This window comes from Penicillium hordei (assembly GCF_028827395.1).
Source record: "Penicillium hordei strain IBT 12815 chromosome Unknown utg000003l_segment0_segment0, whole genome shotgun sequence".
Lineage (NCBI taxonomy): Eukaryota > Fungi > Ascomycota > Eurotiomycetes > Eurotiales > Aspergillaceae > Penicillium > Penicillium hordei.
The window spans coordinates 4,143,015-4,159,474 of NW_026623144.1; the positions used below are offsets into that span (position 1 = coordinate 4,143,015).

Sequence of the window (16,460 nt, forward strand, 5' to 3'; positions counted from 1 at the left end):
CACCAACTTCCATAGGGTCTTGGCTGCGTTCTACATGGGAGACGAATGCCTCCCTCGAACTCAGACTGCGCTTCCCTGATGGACGAGAATCACTGTTCCAACACACACTTTTGTGGAATTAAGGCACATCAGCTATGCTTCTACCACGGCATAGGGTCGCTGAATGATCACTTGCGCTGTCCGTACCTTTGCGGCGAGAAATGTGACAATGCATCATTATCTTACGATTGGTGAGGTATCAACGTCAGGAAAGGACTTTAGGTAGATTGTACCGAGCATTGATAATTTACCTTCTCACTTTACTTGAGAATAATTCAAAGAAATAAGCTATTCAACAGCAGACTCCCATATCCTGTTATCCGAAGGCTAGAAGCGATAGGTATTTGGTGGGGTCTTGCCAATATAAGCAGCACTGTTCATCCAAGAAAAGTGCATATTAATAGTCCGTTGAAACTCTCGTCGAGTTACGTGTACTATATATTGTCATATTACATACATGTATTTCTGTTAGATACGAAAAGGATTCAAATCAGTCCTGAAAAGTATGATTGCATTGACTATTGTAAGAAAATTGCTTCGTTAATATCACTACATAACTCCATTCAGCCAGTCAAAATAGATGGCAAAAGATAAAAAAAAACCCAAATCGGGGGGAGATCAAAGCATATCCATCGCTCGTCCCGATACAAGCGGCAGACGTCGGCGAGAGGATCCGAAGATCATCACCAAAAAAAAAAAAGAGAAGCACGCCATGCAAATGACCTATTCATCCTGTTTGGGAGAACAAGAAACAAGGAGAAAAAGAAATTTTTAACCATCGCTTTAAACCCTCTAAACCTGGGGAGCAGCGGCGAGGACATCAGGAGTAGCCTCGTCGGAGTACTTCTTGAAGTTCTCATTGAAGAGGACAGCAAGCTTGGTAACCTCATCCTTGAAGGAAGTGGAGGCGGTCCAGCTCTTCTCGGGGTTGAGGAGCTCGCTGGGGACACCAGGGCAAGAGGTGGGGACGGGCAGGTTAAAGGTAGCGTAGGTCTCGTACTCGGCCTTGGCGAGCTCGCCGCTGTGGATGGAGTCCAGGATGGCACGGGTGTACTTGAGAGGGCAACGCTTGCCGCCAGTGGTGGCACCAGCGCCAACCCAGCCGGTGTTCAGGAGCCAGGCGTTGACCTTGTGCTCCTTGATCTTCTCGGCCAACATATGGGCGTAGCGCATGGGGTGAAGAGCCAGGAAGGGCTGAGCGAAGCAAGACGAGAAGGTAGCTTGGGGCTCAGTGACACCGTCCTCAGTGCCGGCCATCTTGGAGGTGTAACCGGAGATGAAGTGGAACATGGTCTGCTCGGGGGTGAGCTTGGAGATAGGGGGCAAGACACCGCGGGCGTCACAGGTGAGCAGGATGATGTTGGTGGGGTGGTTGTCGGTCACGCAGGGAATCTTGGCGTTGTCGATGTACTCAATGGGGTAAGCACAACGGGTGTTCTCGGTAAGGGTGGCATCATCGTAGTCAACAACGCGGGAGATGGGGTCGAAAACGGTGTTCTCGAGGACGGAACCGAAGCGGATGGCGTTGAAAATATCGGGCTCCTTCTCAGCGGAGAGACCAATGCACTTGGCGTAGCAGCCACCCTCAATGTTGAAGACACCGGTGTCGGTCCAGCAGTGCTCATCGTCACCAATCAGCTTGCGCTTGGGGTCGGCGGACAAGGTGGTCTTGCCAGTACCGGACAGACCGAAGAAGACGGTAACATCACCATTCTCACCCTCGTTGGCAGAGGAGTGAAGAGTCAGGACGTTGTGCTTGACAGGCATCTCGTAGTAGAGAACGGTGAAGACACCCTTCTTCATCTCACCGGCGTACTCAGTACCAAGAATAACCATCTCCTTGTCGGCGAAGTTAATAGCCACGGAGGTGGCGGAGGTCATACCCTCAGTGAAGCGGTTGGCAGGGAAAGAGCCGGCGTTGTAGATGACATAGTCGGGGTGGAAGTGGTCGAGCTCTTCACGCTTGGGGCGGATCAGCATGTTGCGCATGAAGAGAGCGTGGTAGGCACGAGCGCAGACAACGCGAACGCTGATGCGGTAGCGCTCATCCCAGCCGGCGTAACCATCGATGACATAGATGCGGTTGCGGGTGTTGAGGTAGTCGACAGCACGCTCACGGTTGATACGCCAGACCTATGGGGAAAAATGTTAGTCACCAGCCTTATTGACGTCATGCACGTGATGACCTCGGGCCAAAGGCGGGGATCGTGGAGCCGCAGCTGAATGCCGAGGGGCAAATTGGGGGGCAAAAAAAAAGAAGGGCAAAGAAACGGGCAAAGGGAAATATTCTCAAGATGAGAGGGAATGAGGTATATTTCGGCAGAGACGGCATTCCAATGGGTTGCACGAAGTTATGCCGAAAAGCTTGACCTCCCGATGCATATGCAAGGGATCCCAAGTGGATCTCTCATCGGGCCCATCTGCAAGGGTGTATGCTCCCAACATCGACAATGAGATATCCAGTAAATCGCGCACAAAGAATTAAAAAGAAAAAGGAAAAAAAAAGAAAAAAGCAAAAGTTACTCACATCAAGTGTCATGGGCTTATTTACGGGTCCCCACCAGATATCGCCTTCTGAGGAAGCTTCTTGGACGATGCGCTTGTCGGAGGGGGAACGACCAGTCTTAGCACCAGAGTATGCGCTCAAAGCACCGCTAGATGTGACGGCAGTACCAGTCTCGTAGACAAGAGCATCTTCGTAGAGGGCAGGAACAGAGGGGTTGGCAATCTAAGTCATGTCAGTCAATGAGGCAAGCTAAGACAGCGACATAGACATGATCCAATGTCAAGCGCAAGGGTGGCGAGGTCTTACGATGGAAACTCGGTCGTAGTCAATGTGAGCAGTCTCGTGAAGTTCCTCCTCAAGCTCGGTGTGACCCTTGCTAGGCCTAAGTAAAGACTGTTAGCGACGAGAAGATAAGGACAGTGAGGTAGGAAGGCAACATACTGAACACCACCGGGGTGCAGCGCAGTGCGATTAACAGATGTGGCAACCATTGTTCTGAGTGAAGTAGAGTGATAGTTATTGTTGCGTTGTTTCGCGATTTGTTGTTGAGAGAAATCTGAAGCCAGAGGACCAGGAGAACTGGAGCGGCCGAGGGGTATATAATCTTTTCCAGCAGAGGTCATAGTCACGATCGGTCTTGGTATGAAGGAGGTTCTCGTGCACTTTCGGTAGTGTTTCTCCACAGTTCCACGGGTGATGTCGGGGCTGAACGCCGAGCTGAAGCGGACACGCGGTTGGTGATGGGATGAAGCACTGTGGGTTGCAAATGCCTGGAGGCGCAGTCCGACTTGACCCGAGTGGTTCAAATGGGCACGAACTTGATTCGGAACTAGGGGGATCTATGACCGAGAAGGCGATGAGTTCTAGAATCAAAAATCAAAAATAACTCATTGATATATTTTAGTGAGTAGTTTACAAGGGGAAATTTGATAAGTCCAGTTCATGTGTTCTTTTATGCTTGCTCTGACGGATGCGGCACACACCCTAGGTTAACTTTTATAATTTCGTCAATCATGTAATAATTAGCCTTGTATCTTATTGAACATGAGGTTTATTTCTCTCTCGAAATCTAGGATTTCATCTACGGACGAGAGGAATGACGCGCAATGACTTCACTAGGTTGATATACTTCTAAAAAGGTAATAGTTTGGCCAGGCGAAAATCGCGGGGAGCTGACATAACCTTGTCGATCTTGGAACTTGACCCTTCACTTCACATCTCTTCTGTTTTCAGCTTGCATCAACCCGAGCAGATATCGGAATGTATTGCCCGTGCGAAAGACAAAAAAAATTGATATATCTCTTCTTTGAACCCGGATGACAGGTTCGGCTGTAAAGATCGGAACGAAATGTCTGGGAGTAGAATTCAGGAGCAAATAACGGCGTTTAACCAGCCGACGATGATGCACATGCATCCATCGATCGCGGCGGCGGGGACCAATCAGAGTCCATACATTTCCACCTCCTAGGATGGTCGGGTGGGCAGAAGATATTGCCGCTGGGTCCTAGGCCCTTTTTTTACTGGCTTTTGCTGGATGACGATAATCGCTCGTTGTGGTTGTGCAATAAGATCAACACCAGGCTCCGAGTAGTATCCGGGTCTCCATCCAAGCCCTAGCGAAACCAATGCATATTACGTCCCAACGCCGAAAGCTACGGCCTAGACCACGGACCTTGAAGAATGACTCCCAAATAATATCGCACATGAGCGGTCGGCCATGATTGTGAGAGTTTCTATCGGTCGCCGTCGCCGTCGCCTCTCGGGATGTCCAATTCTACAGGTGTGGCTTGTGCGATACAGTCAACCCCAGATCCTTCTCCCCGTTAGCGGTGGATCCCGAACCGGCTACGGGCCTCGGGATCGTGACCTTTTCTTTTTTTTCCTTTTCTTTTTTCTTTTCTGTTTCTTTGGTTAGATTCCACCCGGAGCCATTCTTCGTGGAACAATTAGTTGTTTTTGCGCGATTTGTTTCATCTTACGTAGTGACTTCTCTTTTTTAAACCCTGCTGATCTTTATTTTTATTTTTTTTCCTTGCGTGTGACACGAATACCAGCTGAAAGTATGTCACGAATTTGAGGCTTTTTTTTTGTTCATACCCTGAAGGAGTAAGGGCTGGTGGAGAAAGGGGGTTTCCCCCTGTCTCCTCCACAAAACAGAATATGTATAGACATAGACGTGATCTTCAATGAATCTATTCACGCATTCCGGGAACTTCGCTTTGCCCTTTTTCGTCCACACCCGTCGCATTTTCTTCTTTATGTCCATTATCCGGACTAACATTCACCAACGTTACTAGCATGTAACTAGTAGATTCTCGGTCCTTGATATCAATCACAGCCAATCATTTCTGAAACTTAGCTTCCTAATTTACCCGTTGTGATATGGTTCTTGTCTTTCATTCGAGTCTACCTATCCAAAATATCTGCCCAACCAGCGCCGGCTGTTTGAAAATGGCCTGGGCCAATTTGAAGGGGCACGAAGATTGACTTGTCTCCTATTTTCCCCGAAACTGACTCCAACCGGCTGCACGTCATTGTTGATATTATTACTTCATTTTACAGAAACTGAGTTCAACTACAATATGAGAGCTTAGGAAATCAATATACCTAATCTCATTCCCAATCCCATGACTTGTCACATTGGGCAGTATTGCTCCGGCCAGTATACATTTCAGTCGACGCGCACTTCTTGGCGTCTTGGCTTTTATCTGGGGAAATTGTCGCGTGGTCTCATCCTAGCTCGAACTGCGGATGCGGGGTATACTTTAATGAGCTACCAGTAAAAAGGCACAGAGGATTAGCCCGTGACATGCATGCCTCGGCGATTTTCATCTAATGATGTAGTTGGGCTTTTGAATTGCAATTCGGTTTGCCTTGCCTGTGGATTAACAGATGCCACGTCCTAGTGCGTTTTTCCGAAGTCGAATATGTCGGCAATGGTGAATTAGGAAGGTACGGGCAAGGATCAACGGCATGCTTGACAGTGTGTTATCAAATGCTACAGCCAAGTAGTTAAGTTATTGTTGCGATTCAGTATTAACGTTCAGCGAAACATCTATGGAGCGCAAAAAAAAGATGCCCTCGTCCAGGTTCGAACTGGAGACCTTCGGATGTCAATCTTGTTACCAAGAATGTCAAAGGATATGAGACCGACGTCATAACCAACTAGACCACGAAGGCTGTCGACCGAGTTGTCGGATAGACCACTCGGAGCGATTGTGTTCATCGGCGCAGGAAATGCCATGATGTCAAATGAAGGAATACAATCGGTCACGGTTGGCCAAAAATCCAAGCCCATTTAAACTTTATACTGCGGTTCCTTCTCTACCTGATTGGCCAGCGGCTGGCACTGTTATAGTTAGTTATCAGTGTCCGTACAGATTGTTGAAATAGCGGGTTTTGTCATTTTAGTTGGTTAGAGTTCTCAACATCGGTCATCTATACCATACATTGTTCGTATACCAGCTTTCTGTCACATTTCCATAAGTGAGACAGGCGGTATGGGGGAATCAGCAGTCTGAGGGATATCCGAACTAATGATATCAATACCGCTCGAAATTAGTCTTTATAGAAAAAGAAACCTACTGTCCTTACAAGAGTCCATATGAATTGAACCATCACTTAAGTTCATTAAGAATTTATCTCACAGAGACGAGGTTTATTTTTAATAATATGCTAGGGGGGAGGGAATAAGCAGAGCACAGAGGAAATAACCTATATAATCATTTCCGTCGGACTCGGAGCCCGCTAGATTCTTAGAGCTATGGAAAACGCACCTATGCAAAGTTGAGCCATTCTTCAGGATATTTTCTTTTATCGCGTTAGCCTATCTATATAAGCGTGTAACACCTGAAGGCTATCAAATCATGTGCTGCAACAAAATAGCCCTGAGCGGGGCACCAGTCAGGCGGGGTAGAAAAGTCAGCAATTTTCTCGCCCAACGAGGTCTACTTCATTTCTCCCACATCTCCGAATAATCATTTCTTAAATAAATTACTTAGATCAAGGTATGCAAGGGTTGTGTCTCGTTCTATATCTCATGAGGACCTTGGTGGTTGCTAACGCCTCATCAGATCTACTCCATCTATTATTAGCAATGAACGGACACGCTGCCTGCCCTAAGTGCGGTGCCGCCGCTGACGGCGCTGGCAAGAGCTGTGGCGCCTGTGGCGCTGTATGTTGATTCTGTAGTACTTTTATGTGATCTTATACTAACCATCCTAGACCTGCCCCGTTTAACACATCCCTCGAGCGTTTTGAGTGAAAGGTATCGGAGTTGGGACTGTTTGTGGTATAGAGATGGCGCGAGGATGGGCCAGGGCTGGACTTGAATATCGATATGTCCATAGGTAGCAATGATATGATGACAACGAAGAGAATGAATACAAATCTATCCGAAACCAAGTGCGATTGTTATGTACGTAAACAAAAGAAACGACGTGAGCGCGTTTCCAAAAGAAAGAAAAAAAGGAAAAAAAAAAAAGATAGAAGACTGTTCACAGGCGAGGGAAACAACCATCAGGATATAGAGTGCGCAATAAGAATACCTCCTCTTCCTCCCCATTCCTGAACCAGAAGCTGGAACCAGGACCCCAAAATCACCCAAGTAGAGACATCAGCCCCCACTTAGTGAACAAAGTATACACCGCTTAGGCAGGCCCGGCGGTCTTGCGCCACTGGGACCAAACACCGATCAAACTGCTGACGGTACCTGTGATACCGACGAGGCCATCGTCGAGGTTAAGGACACCAACAGCAGTCAAAGGTGCAGCCAGATCACAGACATCAGAGAGGAGCTGTATCCGAGCAGCAGAGCGCTCCCTAATAAAAATATCAGCATAACATCCATTTCTCATGCGGGTAGTAAGCAGGGAACCCATACTTCTCAATCTTTTTAGCCTCAACAACACCTTCACCCTCCTTACGGTCAATAGTCTTCTCCTTCTCCTGGAGACGAACAAGAGTGTAAACACCAGCCACAGTGCTGAAAATCAGACCCGCAGCCCAGGAGCGGTAGGCGGACTCCTGCAGCCGCTTAGCGGAAGACAGTTTCCGAATTCCGATGACATCGATGACTGTAATAGCGTCGAGAGTCAGGTATCCGGCATAACCGAGCTGGCGACCGATAGCCAGGTAGCGCAGGACGGGGTCGACGGGACTCTTGTTATCGAAAGCGACGGCGGCGGCCTTGAGATGCTCGAGGAACTTGCCGATACGCATAATCTTGCGGGTCGTGCCGAACTGCTTCTTCACGGCATTGTACGGGTCGATCGCCGACTGCGGCTTGTTCGTCCGGTATAGGTACCACGCGTAGAATCGGGAGAAGTATTGGATGGTGCGGAGGAGCTTATCGCGGCCAACTATAGGTTGCATGGATGGTTAGCTTGAGTGTTCGGGTAGAACTCCGCTGGGCTTCTCGGCCGAGTTCCCGACACATAGGGGGTTTGCTTTGGGGGGTTTGTTGTGGTCGTGATGTGAAATGGGATTTTTTTTTTGTGTGTGTGTGTACGGATAGAGGTGCCGGAATGTTGCTTTTTGGATTCTGAGGATGTGTCACGTACCGGTTGTCGCGACGAAGCGCAGCCAGTGCGCCAGCGCAGGGTGGTAGATGAGGGTGTTAGCGACCATTTTTTGGCTGTTGTCAATGGAAATGGATAAAATGCAGCTTCGGACACCTAAGAATGGAGGATGTCAAGAGTCAAATGTGATGGTTCACAAGGGAAAAGGGAGTCGGTAATTGACTGGCGTATGGAGCCGGAAGACCGACCTCGGCTGATCTCGTGCGTGTGGGGAGAAATCCGGAGGTTACAATGTAATGGTATTTACGATTATTACAACATTTGTGGTAATTGAGACTTTATTCTGTTGAAATCCCTTGAAATCCCTTGAAATGCTTGATTTCCATATCCGCGACTGTTTACTAACTCGGCTTGTCACTTTCTGTTTTTCACGTGAGTCAGCGTTATCACATTCTTCGGACATTGCGTCTTCGAATAATCGCATTCTATACCCATTTTATGCTCGGCATTATTCAAGATTGTTCCTCCGGGCCTTATATACAAAGTCAATCCTAGTCCCAATTTCATCCGAGCACCCCGTCAACAACATCCCCAACGAATAGCATCAACATTGAATCATGCATTCTTGTTCGCCCTACCTAGGCGCTTTACCTCGTCCTATGGCCCTTTCTGTGCGGTTAGGGTAAGCAGGTCCGTGAGAAAGAGGTATTCGCAGTCGTAAACTATTGTAAACATCATTTTCATTTCATAGTCTACCGTCTCAAAATACCGTTATTCAAAGACGATTTTCAGTGCGGGAGTATTCCTTCAAATCTGTAAACTCATGTCATATGTACAACCCTGTGGAGTATACCTCACAATGCCGCATCTAACCCCTTTTCACCTTGCTTTTGTTCTGATTAAATACCCAAATATATAGGAAAGGATATACTGTCTCCGGAATAAGCGTAATCACAATAACCGCGATATTCCAAAATGATCCCACATACTCCCAGTTTCGAGGGATGTTGAGATATCGCCATATAAAAAGACCATAAGCCGTGAGGCAACCTAAATAACGCACGAGCCTATAATGACAATTAATCAAACATCCTAACCACGGCACCGGGAAAAGCAAGCTGCGTACCAAGTCTCAAGGGAATGGCCCAGTAGAGAACGATGTTTCACCAGCCCATACACGTACACCCACCCAGCCGGAAGCTGCAAGAGGATACCAGTCCAATATGCTGTAATCTGCTCGCGGTCATCTGGGTAGAGATATCCCAAGTACCTCAACCCTGCTAGAGCTGTTATACAGTATACAAGCATCTCTCCGGCAATGCGCTTTCCTTGATCGGGGCCATGGACACGCCAGAGAGCAAGCGCGACAAACGCGAGGTCAAGCTCAAACCAAACAAGAAAGCATATTCTCTCCAGCCGCGTTGATGTAGTCGCAAAAGCGTAGTATAATTCATACGCCAATGTCAAAGACCTAAAGCAAACAGTCAGCCACCCAGTGTAATATACCGTGGGAAGTTTGCCAGCGTACAGGAACTTGATTGATCCGGGTAAAACCCCATCTTTAACAACTCGCATCATAAGAAATACATATAAAAGGGCGTATAATACCCCGCAGGAGATAATAAGACCATCCTGAACGAAAAGGTAGCCCTCGGGTGGGTTTAGACGCGCATCGGCGGGTTGTACCACCAGGTGGGGGATATACTCCGTTAACCAAAAGTCAGACATATCTTCAGCGATCGACAGAAAAGCGAAACTATTGATCCAACCAAGCTGAAACAGTTTTGAGATGTCTGGGATAGACCTGAATAAGAAAGGCAGAGATCTTACAGATGCATATGACATCATAATGACATTATAAGTATATCTAGAGCCTTACAAAGAAATACGATTGCTTATAGAACTCTAGAGGCATACGCTTATCAGTAGAGAAGCGGTTCTCTATCAACTTTTGACGATCCTCTCTGTTCGTCTCTGTGCTACGACCTACCAGGGATCTCCAAGTAAACCGATCCAATATCCCTAACTCTAGTAGTCCTACAAAGCCCGACTACAAAATCATGGGACCAAGAAGACAAAGTATTCCTAGGAGAATCGAGCTTAGAATAGCAATATTTATTAAGTGCCCAAATAGGTTATAGCGCAATTACTTACAGCCATTTTACCAGAATTAAAGATCCCATTGAAATGCCAGCCTTTTCTTCATGGGGTGATAGGCGCCATCTAAAAGTGACTAAAGCAGAAAGGGAAAGCAAAAAGGTGGCAGTGGAAATCAATCATATAGGTAGGCTCGAGAATTTCTACTATATCCTCCCTTTAGTGGTATATATCCTATGCTCTGAGATGTCATATACTAGACAATTTTCCAAGGCTAGCCCTTGTTTGTGGGTATCCTTATCTTAAATTGAATACCCCGACCGCCTAACTAACTATAAATTCCTTTTATTTAAGTAGACTGCGGCATTGCCTGTTCATAGGCACCTAGGAGGTGCATATCGCCTGTGTATAGTGGGCGGTAGGCGATGTAGATATTCGAGTGCCTATCTACAACTAGACTTCCACAGAACCCAACTCAACCCGGGCTGCGTTGGGTTTTGGGTCGGACCCCCCAACTTAGGTCATAGACAGTGCGAACATGCTAAGACTCGTGACTACATAAATTATACGGATTTGAGCTATATATTTTTTAGGTATTTGACTTACAACAAGTCCTCTTTCAATAACTACAGCTTCTGATATATTGCAAACTAAACAAACTAAATCTTATACGTTCAAAATCAAAAAAATCAAATATATATATATATATATAAAGGATATAGCAATTGAATTACAAAACCAAAACAAATATAAGTAAAAAGTATTTTATATTACTAAAAAAGTATCTTTAAAAATACCAAGACTTATGTTTTATGTATTTTGACAGAAAGCTGGTATACGAACAACGTATGGTATAGATACCGATGTTGACAACTCTAATCAAAAATGATAAACCCCGTTATTTCAACAATCTATGAGGACATAGATGACTAACGTTAATGTATACTTTTGTATGGTATGTCTGGTACCTAATGTTATATGGTTCACACGGTATCAGGTAGAAAAGGAAAAAACGATATGTACAGCAAGCAATGGCAACGATGGTACGATTGCAATCTCTTATAACCAGGAACTTGATGGCTTATCTAAAGAGCCTTGCAGCCCTTTAAAGCACGATACATGGTACATACCTGGGTCGAAATCACCCTAGTAGCCTTCGAAAAGACAACCCGGCTTCCGTCCTACCTCCTCTTGGGTCAAAGCACGAATCCCATCGATATACCCAATCCGCGGCCATTTCTCGCAGATAGCTTTGATATCGTCCGCATACACAAAAGCCGACGACAAGCCTATAAGATCCTGACTAGAGCCAAGGGTAAGAAGTGCCGATTGAAGATTGACACTCTTACTAAAACCCCGAAACCTAATAGTATAACGTGCCATAGCCTCCGCCGCTAAGTCAGCCTATTCACTCAGCGGTGGAATTCTATTTTAGATATATTTCCCTCCTGTTTAAGAATCCATTCTCTAGGCCGGATAGCGCCCTATACCTCTAATAAAAGTTTGCTTATTTGATTCCCTCCTCGCTTTTTTCCTATTCGTGAAAGGCATAGGTGAGGAAATAGAGCTCTTTGTCAAACCCGAGCTCTAACTTAGCCTGCTCGGTGTCAAATCCTGCGTAGTTTGCGACACCTAGGCCGAAGGTATAAGTACGGAAACAATGGTTGGCGGCCTAGTCGGGGATATTTTCCTTAATTGTCTTCTCCGTACGAAAGCAAATGGTGGTTTTAGGAATGTCGTAAAAGGAGGAGGGCTTGGCACAGCTTACACCACCGGACTAGGGATGGTTAAATGTCTCTGACTGATTTGAGAAGGGGATATGGGTAATTTTGAAGTTGTAACGGCGTGTTGAATGAGCCCTTCTCACGGTAATACTCAATTCTCGTAGATCGGCAATATGCCCATGTCCTTTAAATGGAATTCGTGGCGCAGCAAACCACAGTCAATTTCTACCCCACATTTAGATAACGATAGAATTGCTAAATATCTGTCTATAGTACGAGTGTCTCCATAAGCTCAGTCGCAGAGGCTCCACCGGGTACCTCCACCGGACACCTCCATGAAACACCCCCACAAGGCCGACGGAGTTGGAGACGCCTATCCGTGATTTCAGTCGCCTCTCCCGATAACGACCATATGACTACACAGGGCATTTTCGTAGATACACTCAGATATTTCGCCCATTTTGTTACAGATTCTATTTCCGGCGTGGTATGTTGCAACGGGCTTGTCTTCTTCTCGACTGTCTTGGAAATTGAGGAAGCAGTAAGCATTCTCTGACTCTAATGATACAGGAGAGACTGTTTGGCCGAAATACCAAGTTAAATGCATTAGACGCTGCTGGAACCTTTTAAGATATTCAGGCGATTGAGGGTTGGGTATTCCACTTTCGTTTCACATCCAGATTTGGGCACTGACTGGTCAATTCAATTTTTGTAGAATTTCAATAGATTTTCGTACGATCAGCGTATGTGAATATATCCCGACTCTTTGTAAGGATCTTTTACTTTGTGCGCTAGCCCATCAGAATCCCATGATCTCACGTAATACAAGATGGAACATAAAGTCTAACAGACAGAGTGACTCTTCATTCAATAGGTAGGTATATCAACATATGTTTGGGGTGAGAGACGAAAATTTGTATATGCGACAGGAAGTGAGATTCTGCTATCACAAGGCCATAGACACAATCTTGCCCAGAAGGCAATGAATGACTTTTACAATAATCACAATCCCGACCACCAGGATGTACTAGGAACGTGAAATGTCTTCTTCAAAGGAGTAGACGAGGTGGAGTCTCCAGTATAGACAGTGTACTTTCCTCCTTCTTCGATCCAAGAATGACGTGTTTCATCCCAGTAGCTAGTCGCGTGCTTTCGATTCATGCGAATCAAAGCCTTTTCCTGTTCTTTTTGACGCAGGAATATTTTTGAGAATCCCTTTAGCTCTTTTCGCGGCCTGTTGACTTGGGATTGTGGTGGCGAGACGTAAACCTGCACAACATATGCGCCATCATAGCTACCCGTATTCTCGACATTCACCGACACAAGGACCTCGTCCCTTTCAAAGTCAATAGACAGCGAAGATAGCTTAAATGTGGTATAGCTCAGGCCATGTCCAAAAGGGAACAGTACCTGTTTCTTAGAGTTCTCATACCATCGATAGCCCACATAAACATCTTCGCCATATATCACTCGATTGGCTTCACTGCGAAAATTGAAATAGGCAGGATTGTCCTCGTTGCGAACGGGGAAAGTCAAAGGCAGCTTTCCGCTAGGATTAACGGCACCAAAAAGCACGTCAGCAATAGCATGCCCAGTTTCATTCCCCCCGTACCAGGCCTGAAGCAGTGCTTGTGCCTTATCAATCCAAGGCATAGTGACTGGTGTGCCGGATTGGACCACAATCGCTGTGGTAGGATTCACTTGAAGCACGGCGTCAATCAGCTCTTCTGTTCCTGGTGGCAGATCCATGTTCTGTCGGTCGTAGCCTTCACTTTCCCAGTCACCATTGAGGCCAACACAAAGAACAACTTGATCCACGCTTTTCGCCAATTTAACAGCTTTTTCGATTTCTTCTTCGAGGGAAAACTTCCTGGCCGCCCCAAAGCGAACTCCACCAGCGCCGAAACCACTGGCGCCAGGACGTTGAAATGTGACTGTTGGATCTGTTCCCATTTCACCATGAATATTGTAAGATTTCCCGGCCTCAAGCCAGATTGATCCAATCTCCTCAATCGTCCCTGTTCCAAAAAAGCTATCCCCGCGGGTTTGCTTGGTGGCATTATCGACCACGCATTGCCCATCGACATAGAGTTTCGCAGTTCCTGCAACAGTGATACTGAACTCATATTGGCCAGAAGCTTCGGGAATTAGTGTTCCAACGAAATCGGCGTAGTAGAGGTAGCCTTTGATTTTGGGGTTCTTATAATCCATCAAAAACACTTCGGAGTTACTAACGTGAATGTGATCCACTGGACTCCTGTTTTTGATAGATGGATCTTCGAGATAGACCATCATGTCTAAACCCATCGAGCCATTTGCACTCTGACATAGGCCTGAAAGCAAAGGTAATCTTTTCCACCCCGGCGATCCTAGAGTATACTGGACTGACTTTGATTGGCTCCGAATGCCTTCCAAAGGAGAAACTGCACGATATGGACAAAGAGCGGCTGAACCACCTCCACAGTAAGCGGCGAACGCAGCGTTCGGCCCAATAACTGCGGTAGTCTTTCCCGTGGTGAAAGGGAGAATGTTGTTGTCGTTCTTCATCAGAACGATGGAAGACGAAGCAATCTTTCGGAGCAAATTTGCTGTCTCGGGGGTGTCAAGTGTCCTCTCGGGTGCATTCTCCGGAACGTTCAATGCCATTCCATGATCGACCAACTTGAGCACTTCACGGACTCGGCAATCGAGCTCATGTGGCAATAGCTTGCCGCAGCTTAATGCTCGTGTGATAAGCCTACCACGAACAAGGGATGGCCCTGGCATCTCCAAATCCAATCCGGCTTTCAAGGCCTCAGTTGTAGAATATGTACCGAACCTATTTGCAAATCCAATTTTAGTCTTCTGTTTCGCGTTCTCGTAGTGGTGCAATCCCTACCAGTCTGATAGCACGAGACCATCAAAACCCCATTCCTCGCGAAGAATCCCCTGTATCAAAGCAGGGTTTTCACTGCAGTGTACGCCATTCAAGCGGTTATAAGCAGTCATATAACACTTTGGTATAGCATCTCGTTGTACAATCTGGAAAGGCAATAAATAAATTTCTCGGAGAGCCCTCTCAGTCACAATGCTGTCAACCAGTTGCCTTTGGTCTTCTTGATCATTGCAAACGAAGTGTTTGATTGCAGCAGACACACCAGTTGACTGGATGCCGTTGACAATCTCAGCACCAAGCTTGCCTGACAAAATGGGATCTTCACTGAATGACTCAAAGCCTCGGCCTCCGAGCGGCGATCGCTGCATATTCACCGTTGGCCCAAGAATGACGGCAACGCCTTTCACGATGGCTTCTTTTCCTTGTAGCTCTCCCGCTTCTCGTGCAAGCTTCACATCCCATGTTGCACCAATTGCGGTTCCTAAAGACTAAAATGTTACCCCACATTCCCAAAAAATAAAACCAGAAACAATCAATTGCATGCATACCACATGGGAAGCACGCTGCTGGAACGCCATTGAACAATTTGGTTCCTCGAACACCATTAGGTCCATCTGAAAGCCGTATCGATGGAATTTGCAATCGAGGAATGCTGGCCGTGTGCCAGAAGTCTGTGCCAGAAACAAGGGCAATTTTCTCATCGATTGACAGCTCTGTTAAGAGCCTCTCGATGTGGAGCGGCATGGTGATACGTTTGATCGCAACTTCAGCTTAAACCTTGAGTAGGTTACGGACGAAGCTTGCATTGACAAATGTCGCTCTATCTTGAATTTATATCTGTAGCGTGCATCAGAACCACCGGCTGAACTTCGGAAGCTTGTGTGATTGGAGATGGGAACATTCTAACCGGTCTACATTAGTGATCACCCTGAAGCTATTCGAGTGGCCCGATTGTTGTGTCGTAAAATGAGCCTTATCTTAGTATTAGCCCATTTGCAATGTTTATTTCCCAACGCCACCTCCACCCCCAAACTTTGATGCTCCGTTGGAGATATAATCTCCACTGATAACTAGGAGATAGCTTTGGGGAACCTGGTATTAGTTTTCATATCTTAGTTTTTATTGATAATGAATAATTTATGTGACTGGACTCCATGACCTGGAGCAGTTGTGTAGCCCGCGAGGACCAACCAGAAGTCAGATTAAAACATTGTTATAACTTTTCATTGGCCTCCTTTGAATATGACAAATCTTTTCTTTTTTTCAAAAAAAAAGCGAAATCTCTCCGGTGACACATAGAATACCTGATTAGCCCAAAGTAGGGTGGACAAAGTCACCCCGGTTGTTCGATTGCAAGATACGCTACGAAGTTGCCCAATGAGGTGTTCAATTGCTTGCTTTAAGATATCACTTGCAACACAAGAGCGGAAAGGAACGGAATCCAATTCAATGGAGGTTGATAAGCTGGTCTTCGATGCAAGCGAACTAAGATATCAGTCATTTCTATCAGTGCTAGTTACTATGCGAGGACTCTTTGCTGATGTAGGGAAGTAAGGTAGATTAAAGTGAGTGATTAAATTGATTCCACAAATAAGAAGACATAACCATAGAGTATAGGCCCCTGAAAACTCCTTATATATAGGCCCAAGTTGGGGATATCGCCAAAATTCTAGACCAGTGACTGTCTTTTTCTTCTCAGT

General features: G+C 46.2%; 5 protein-coding genes across 5 annotated transcripts; 1 reads left to right on the forward strand and 4 right to left on the reverse strand.

The window, feature by feature from the left end:
- Positions 1-831: 831 nt before the first annotated feature.
- acuF (phosphoenolpyruvate carboxykinase PCK1) lies at positions 832-3,168 on the reverse strand (the record flags this gene model as incomplete). Its single annotated transcript, XM_056897845.1, has 4 exons — positions 832-2,172; positions 2,567-2,767; positions 2,852-2,927; positions 2,987-3,168. The coding sequence occupies 4 exons, from the start codon at positions 3,166-3,168 to the stop codon at positions 832-834; spliced, it is 1,800 nt and encodes a 599-aa protein (XP_056753630.1).
- A 3,473-nt stretch (positions 3,169-6,641) lies between these two features.
- N7537_006789 (uncharacterized protein) lies at positions 6,642-6,784 on the forward strand (the record flags this gene model as incomplete). The annotated part of the gene is made up of 2 exons (XM_056897846.1): positions 6,642-6,719; positions 6,770-6,784. The coding sequence occupies 2 exons, from the start codon at positions 6,642-6,644 to the stop codon at positions 6,782-6,784; spliced, it is 93 nt and encodes a 30-aa protein (XP_056753631.1).
- Positions 6,785-7,179: 395 nt separating this feature from the next.
- Positions 7,180-8,189, reverse strand: N7537_006790 (PEX11 family protein). The gene is made up of 3 exons (XM_056897847.1): positions 8,107-8,189; positions 7,428-7,905; positions 7,180-7,366 (listed from the first exon to the last, which is right to left on the reverse strand). Exons 1-3 carry the CDS (start codon positions 8,171-8,173, stop codon positions 7,195-7,197), a joined length of 717 nt encoding a protein of 238 aa, XP_056753632.1. The 5' UTR covers positions 8,174-8,189; the 3' UTR covers positions 7,180-7,194.
- Positions 8,190-8,932: 743 nt separating this feature from the next.
- Positions 8,933-9,792, reverse strand: N7537_006791 (uncharacterized protein; the record flags this gene model as incomplete). The annotated part of the gene is made up of 3 exons (XM_056897848.1): positions 8,933-9,114; positions 9,162-9,535; positions 9,593-9,792. 3 exons carry the CDS (start codon positions 9,790-9,792, stop codon positions 8,933-8,935), a joined length of 756 nt encoding a protein of 251 aa, XP_056753633.1.
- A 3,095-nt stretch (positions 9,793-12,887) lies between these two features.
- N7537_006792 (beta-glucosidase) lies at positions 12,888-15,528 on the reverse strand (the record flags this gene model as incomplete). Its single annotated transcript, XM_056897849.1, has 3 exons — positions 12,888-14,703; positions 14,764-15,241; positions 15,309-15,528. Coding segments are annotated over 3 exons (2,514 nt in total), but the record flags the coding sequence as incomplete, so codon positions are not given.
- Between the last annotated feature and the right edge of the window lie 932 nt (positions 15,529-16,460).

What these genes read in the sequence shown, in the direction of transcription:
- N7537_006790 (XM_056897847.1), bottom strand. Translation starts at nt 8,173, where the DNA reads ATGGTCGCTAACACCCTCATCTACCACCCTGCGCTGGCGCACTGGCTG. An exon ending in GCGCTTCGTCGCGACAACCG is followed by an intron (nt 7,906 to 8,106) that starts GTACGTGACACA and finishes TGCAACCTATAG; the next exon opens with TTGGCCGCGATAAGCTCCTC. An exon ending in GAGGCTAAAAAGATTGAGAA is followed by an intron (nt 7,367 to 7,427) that starts GTATGGGTTCCC and finishes TATTTTTATTAG; the next exon opens with GGAGCGCTCTGCTGCTCGGA.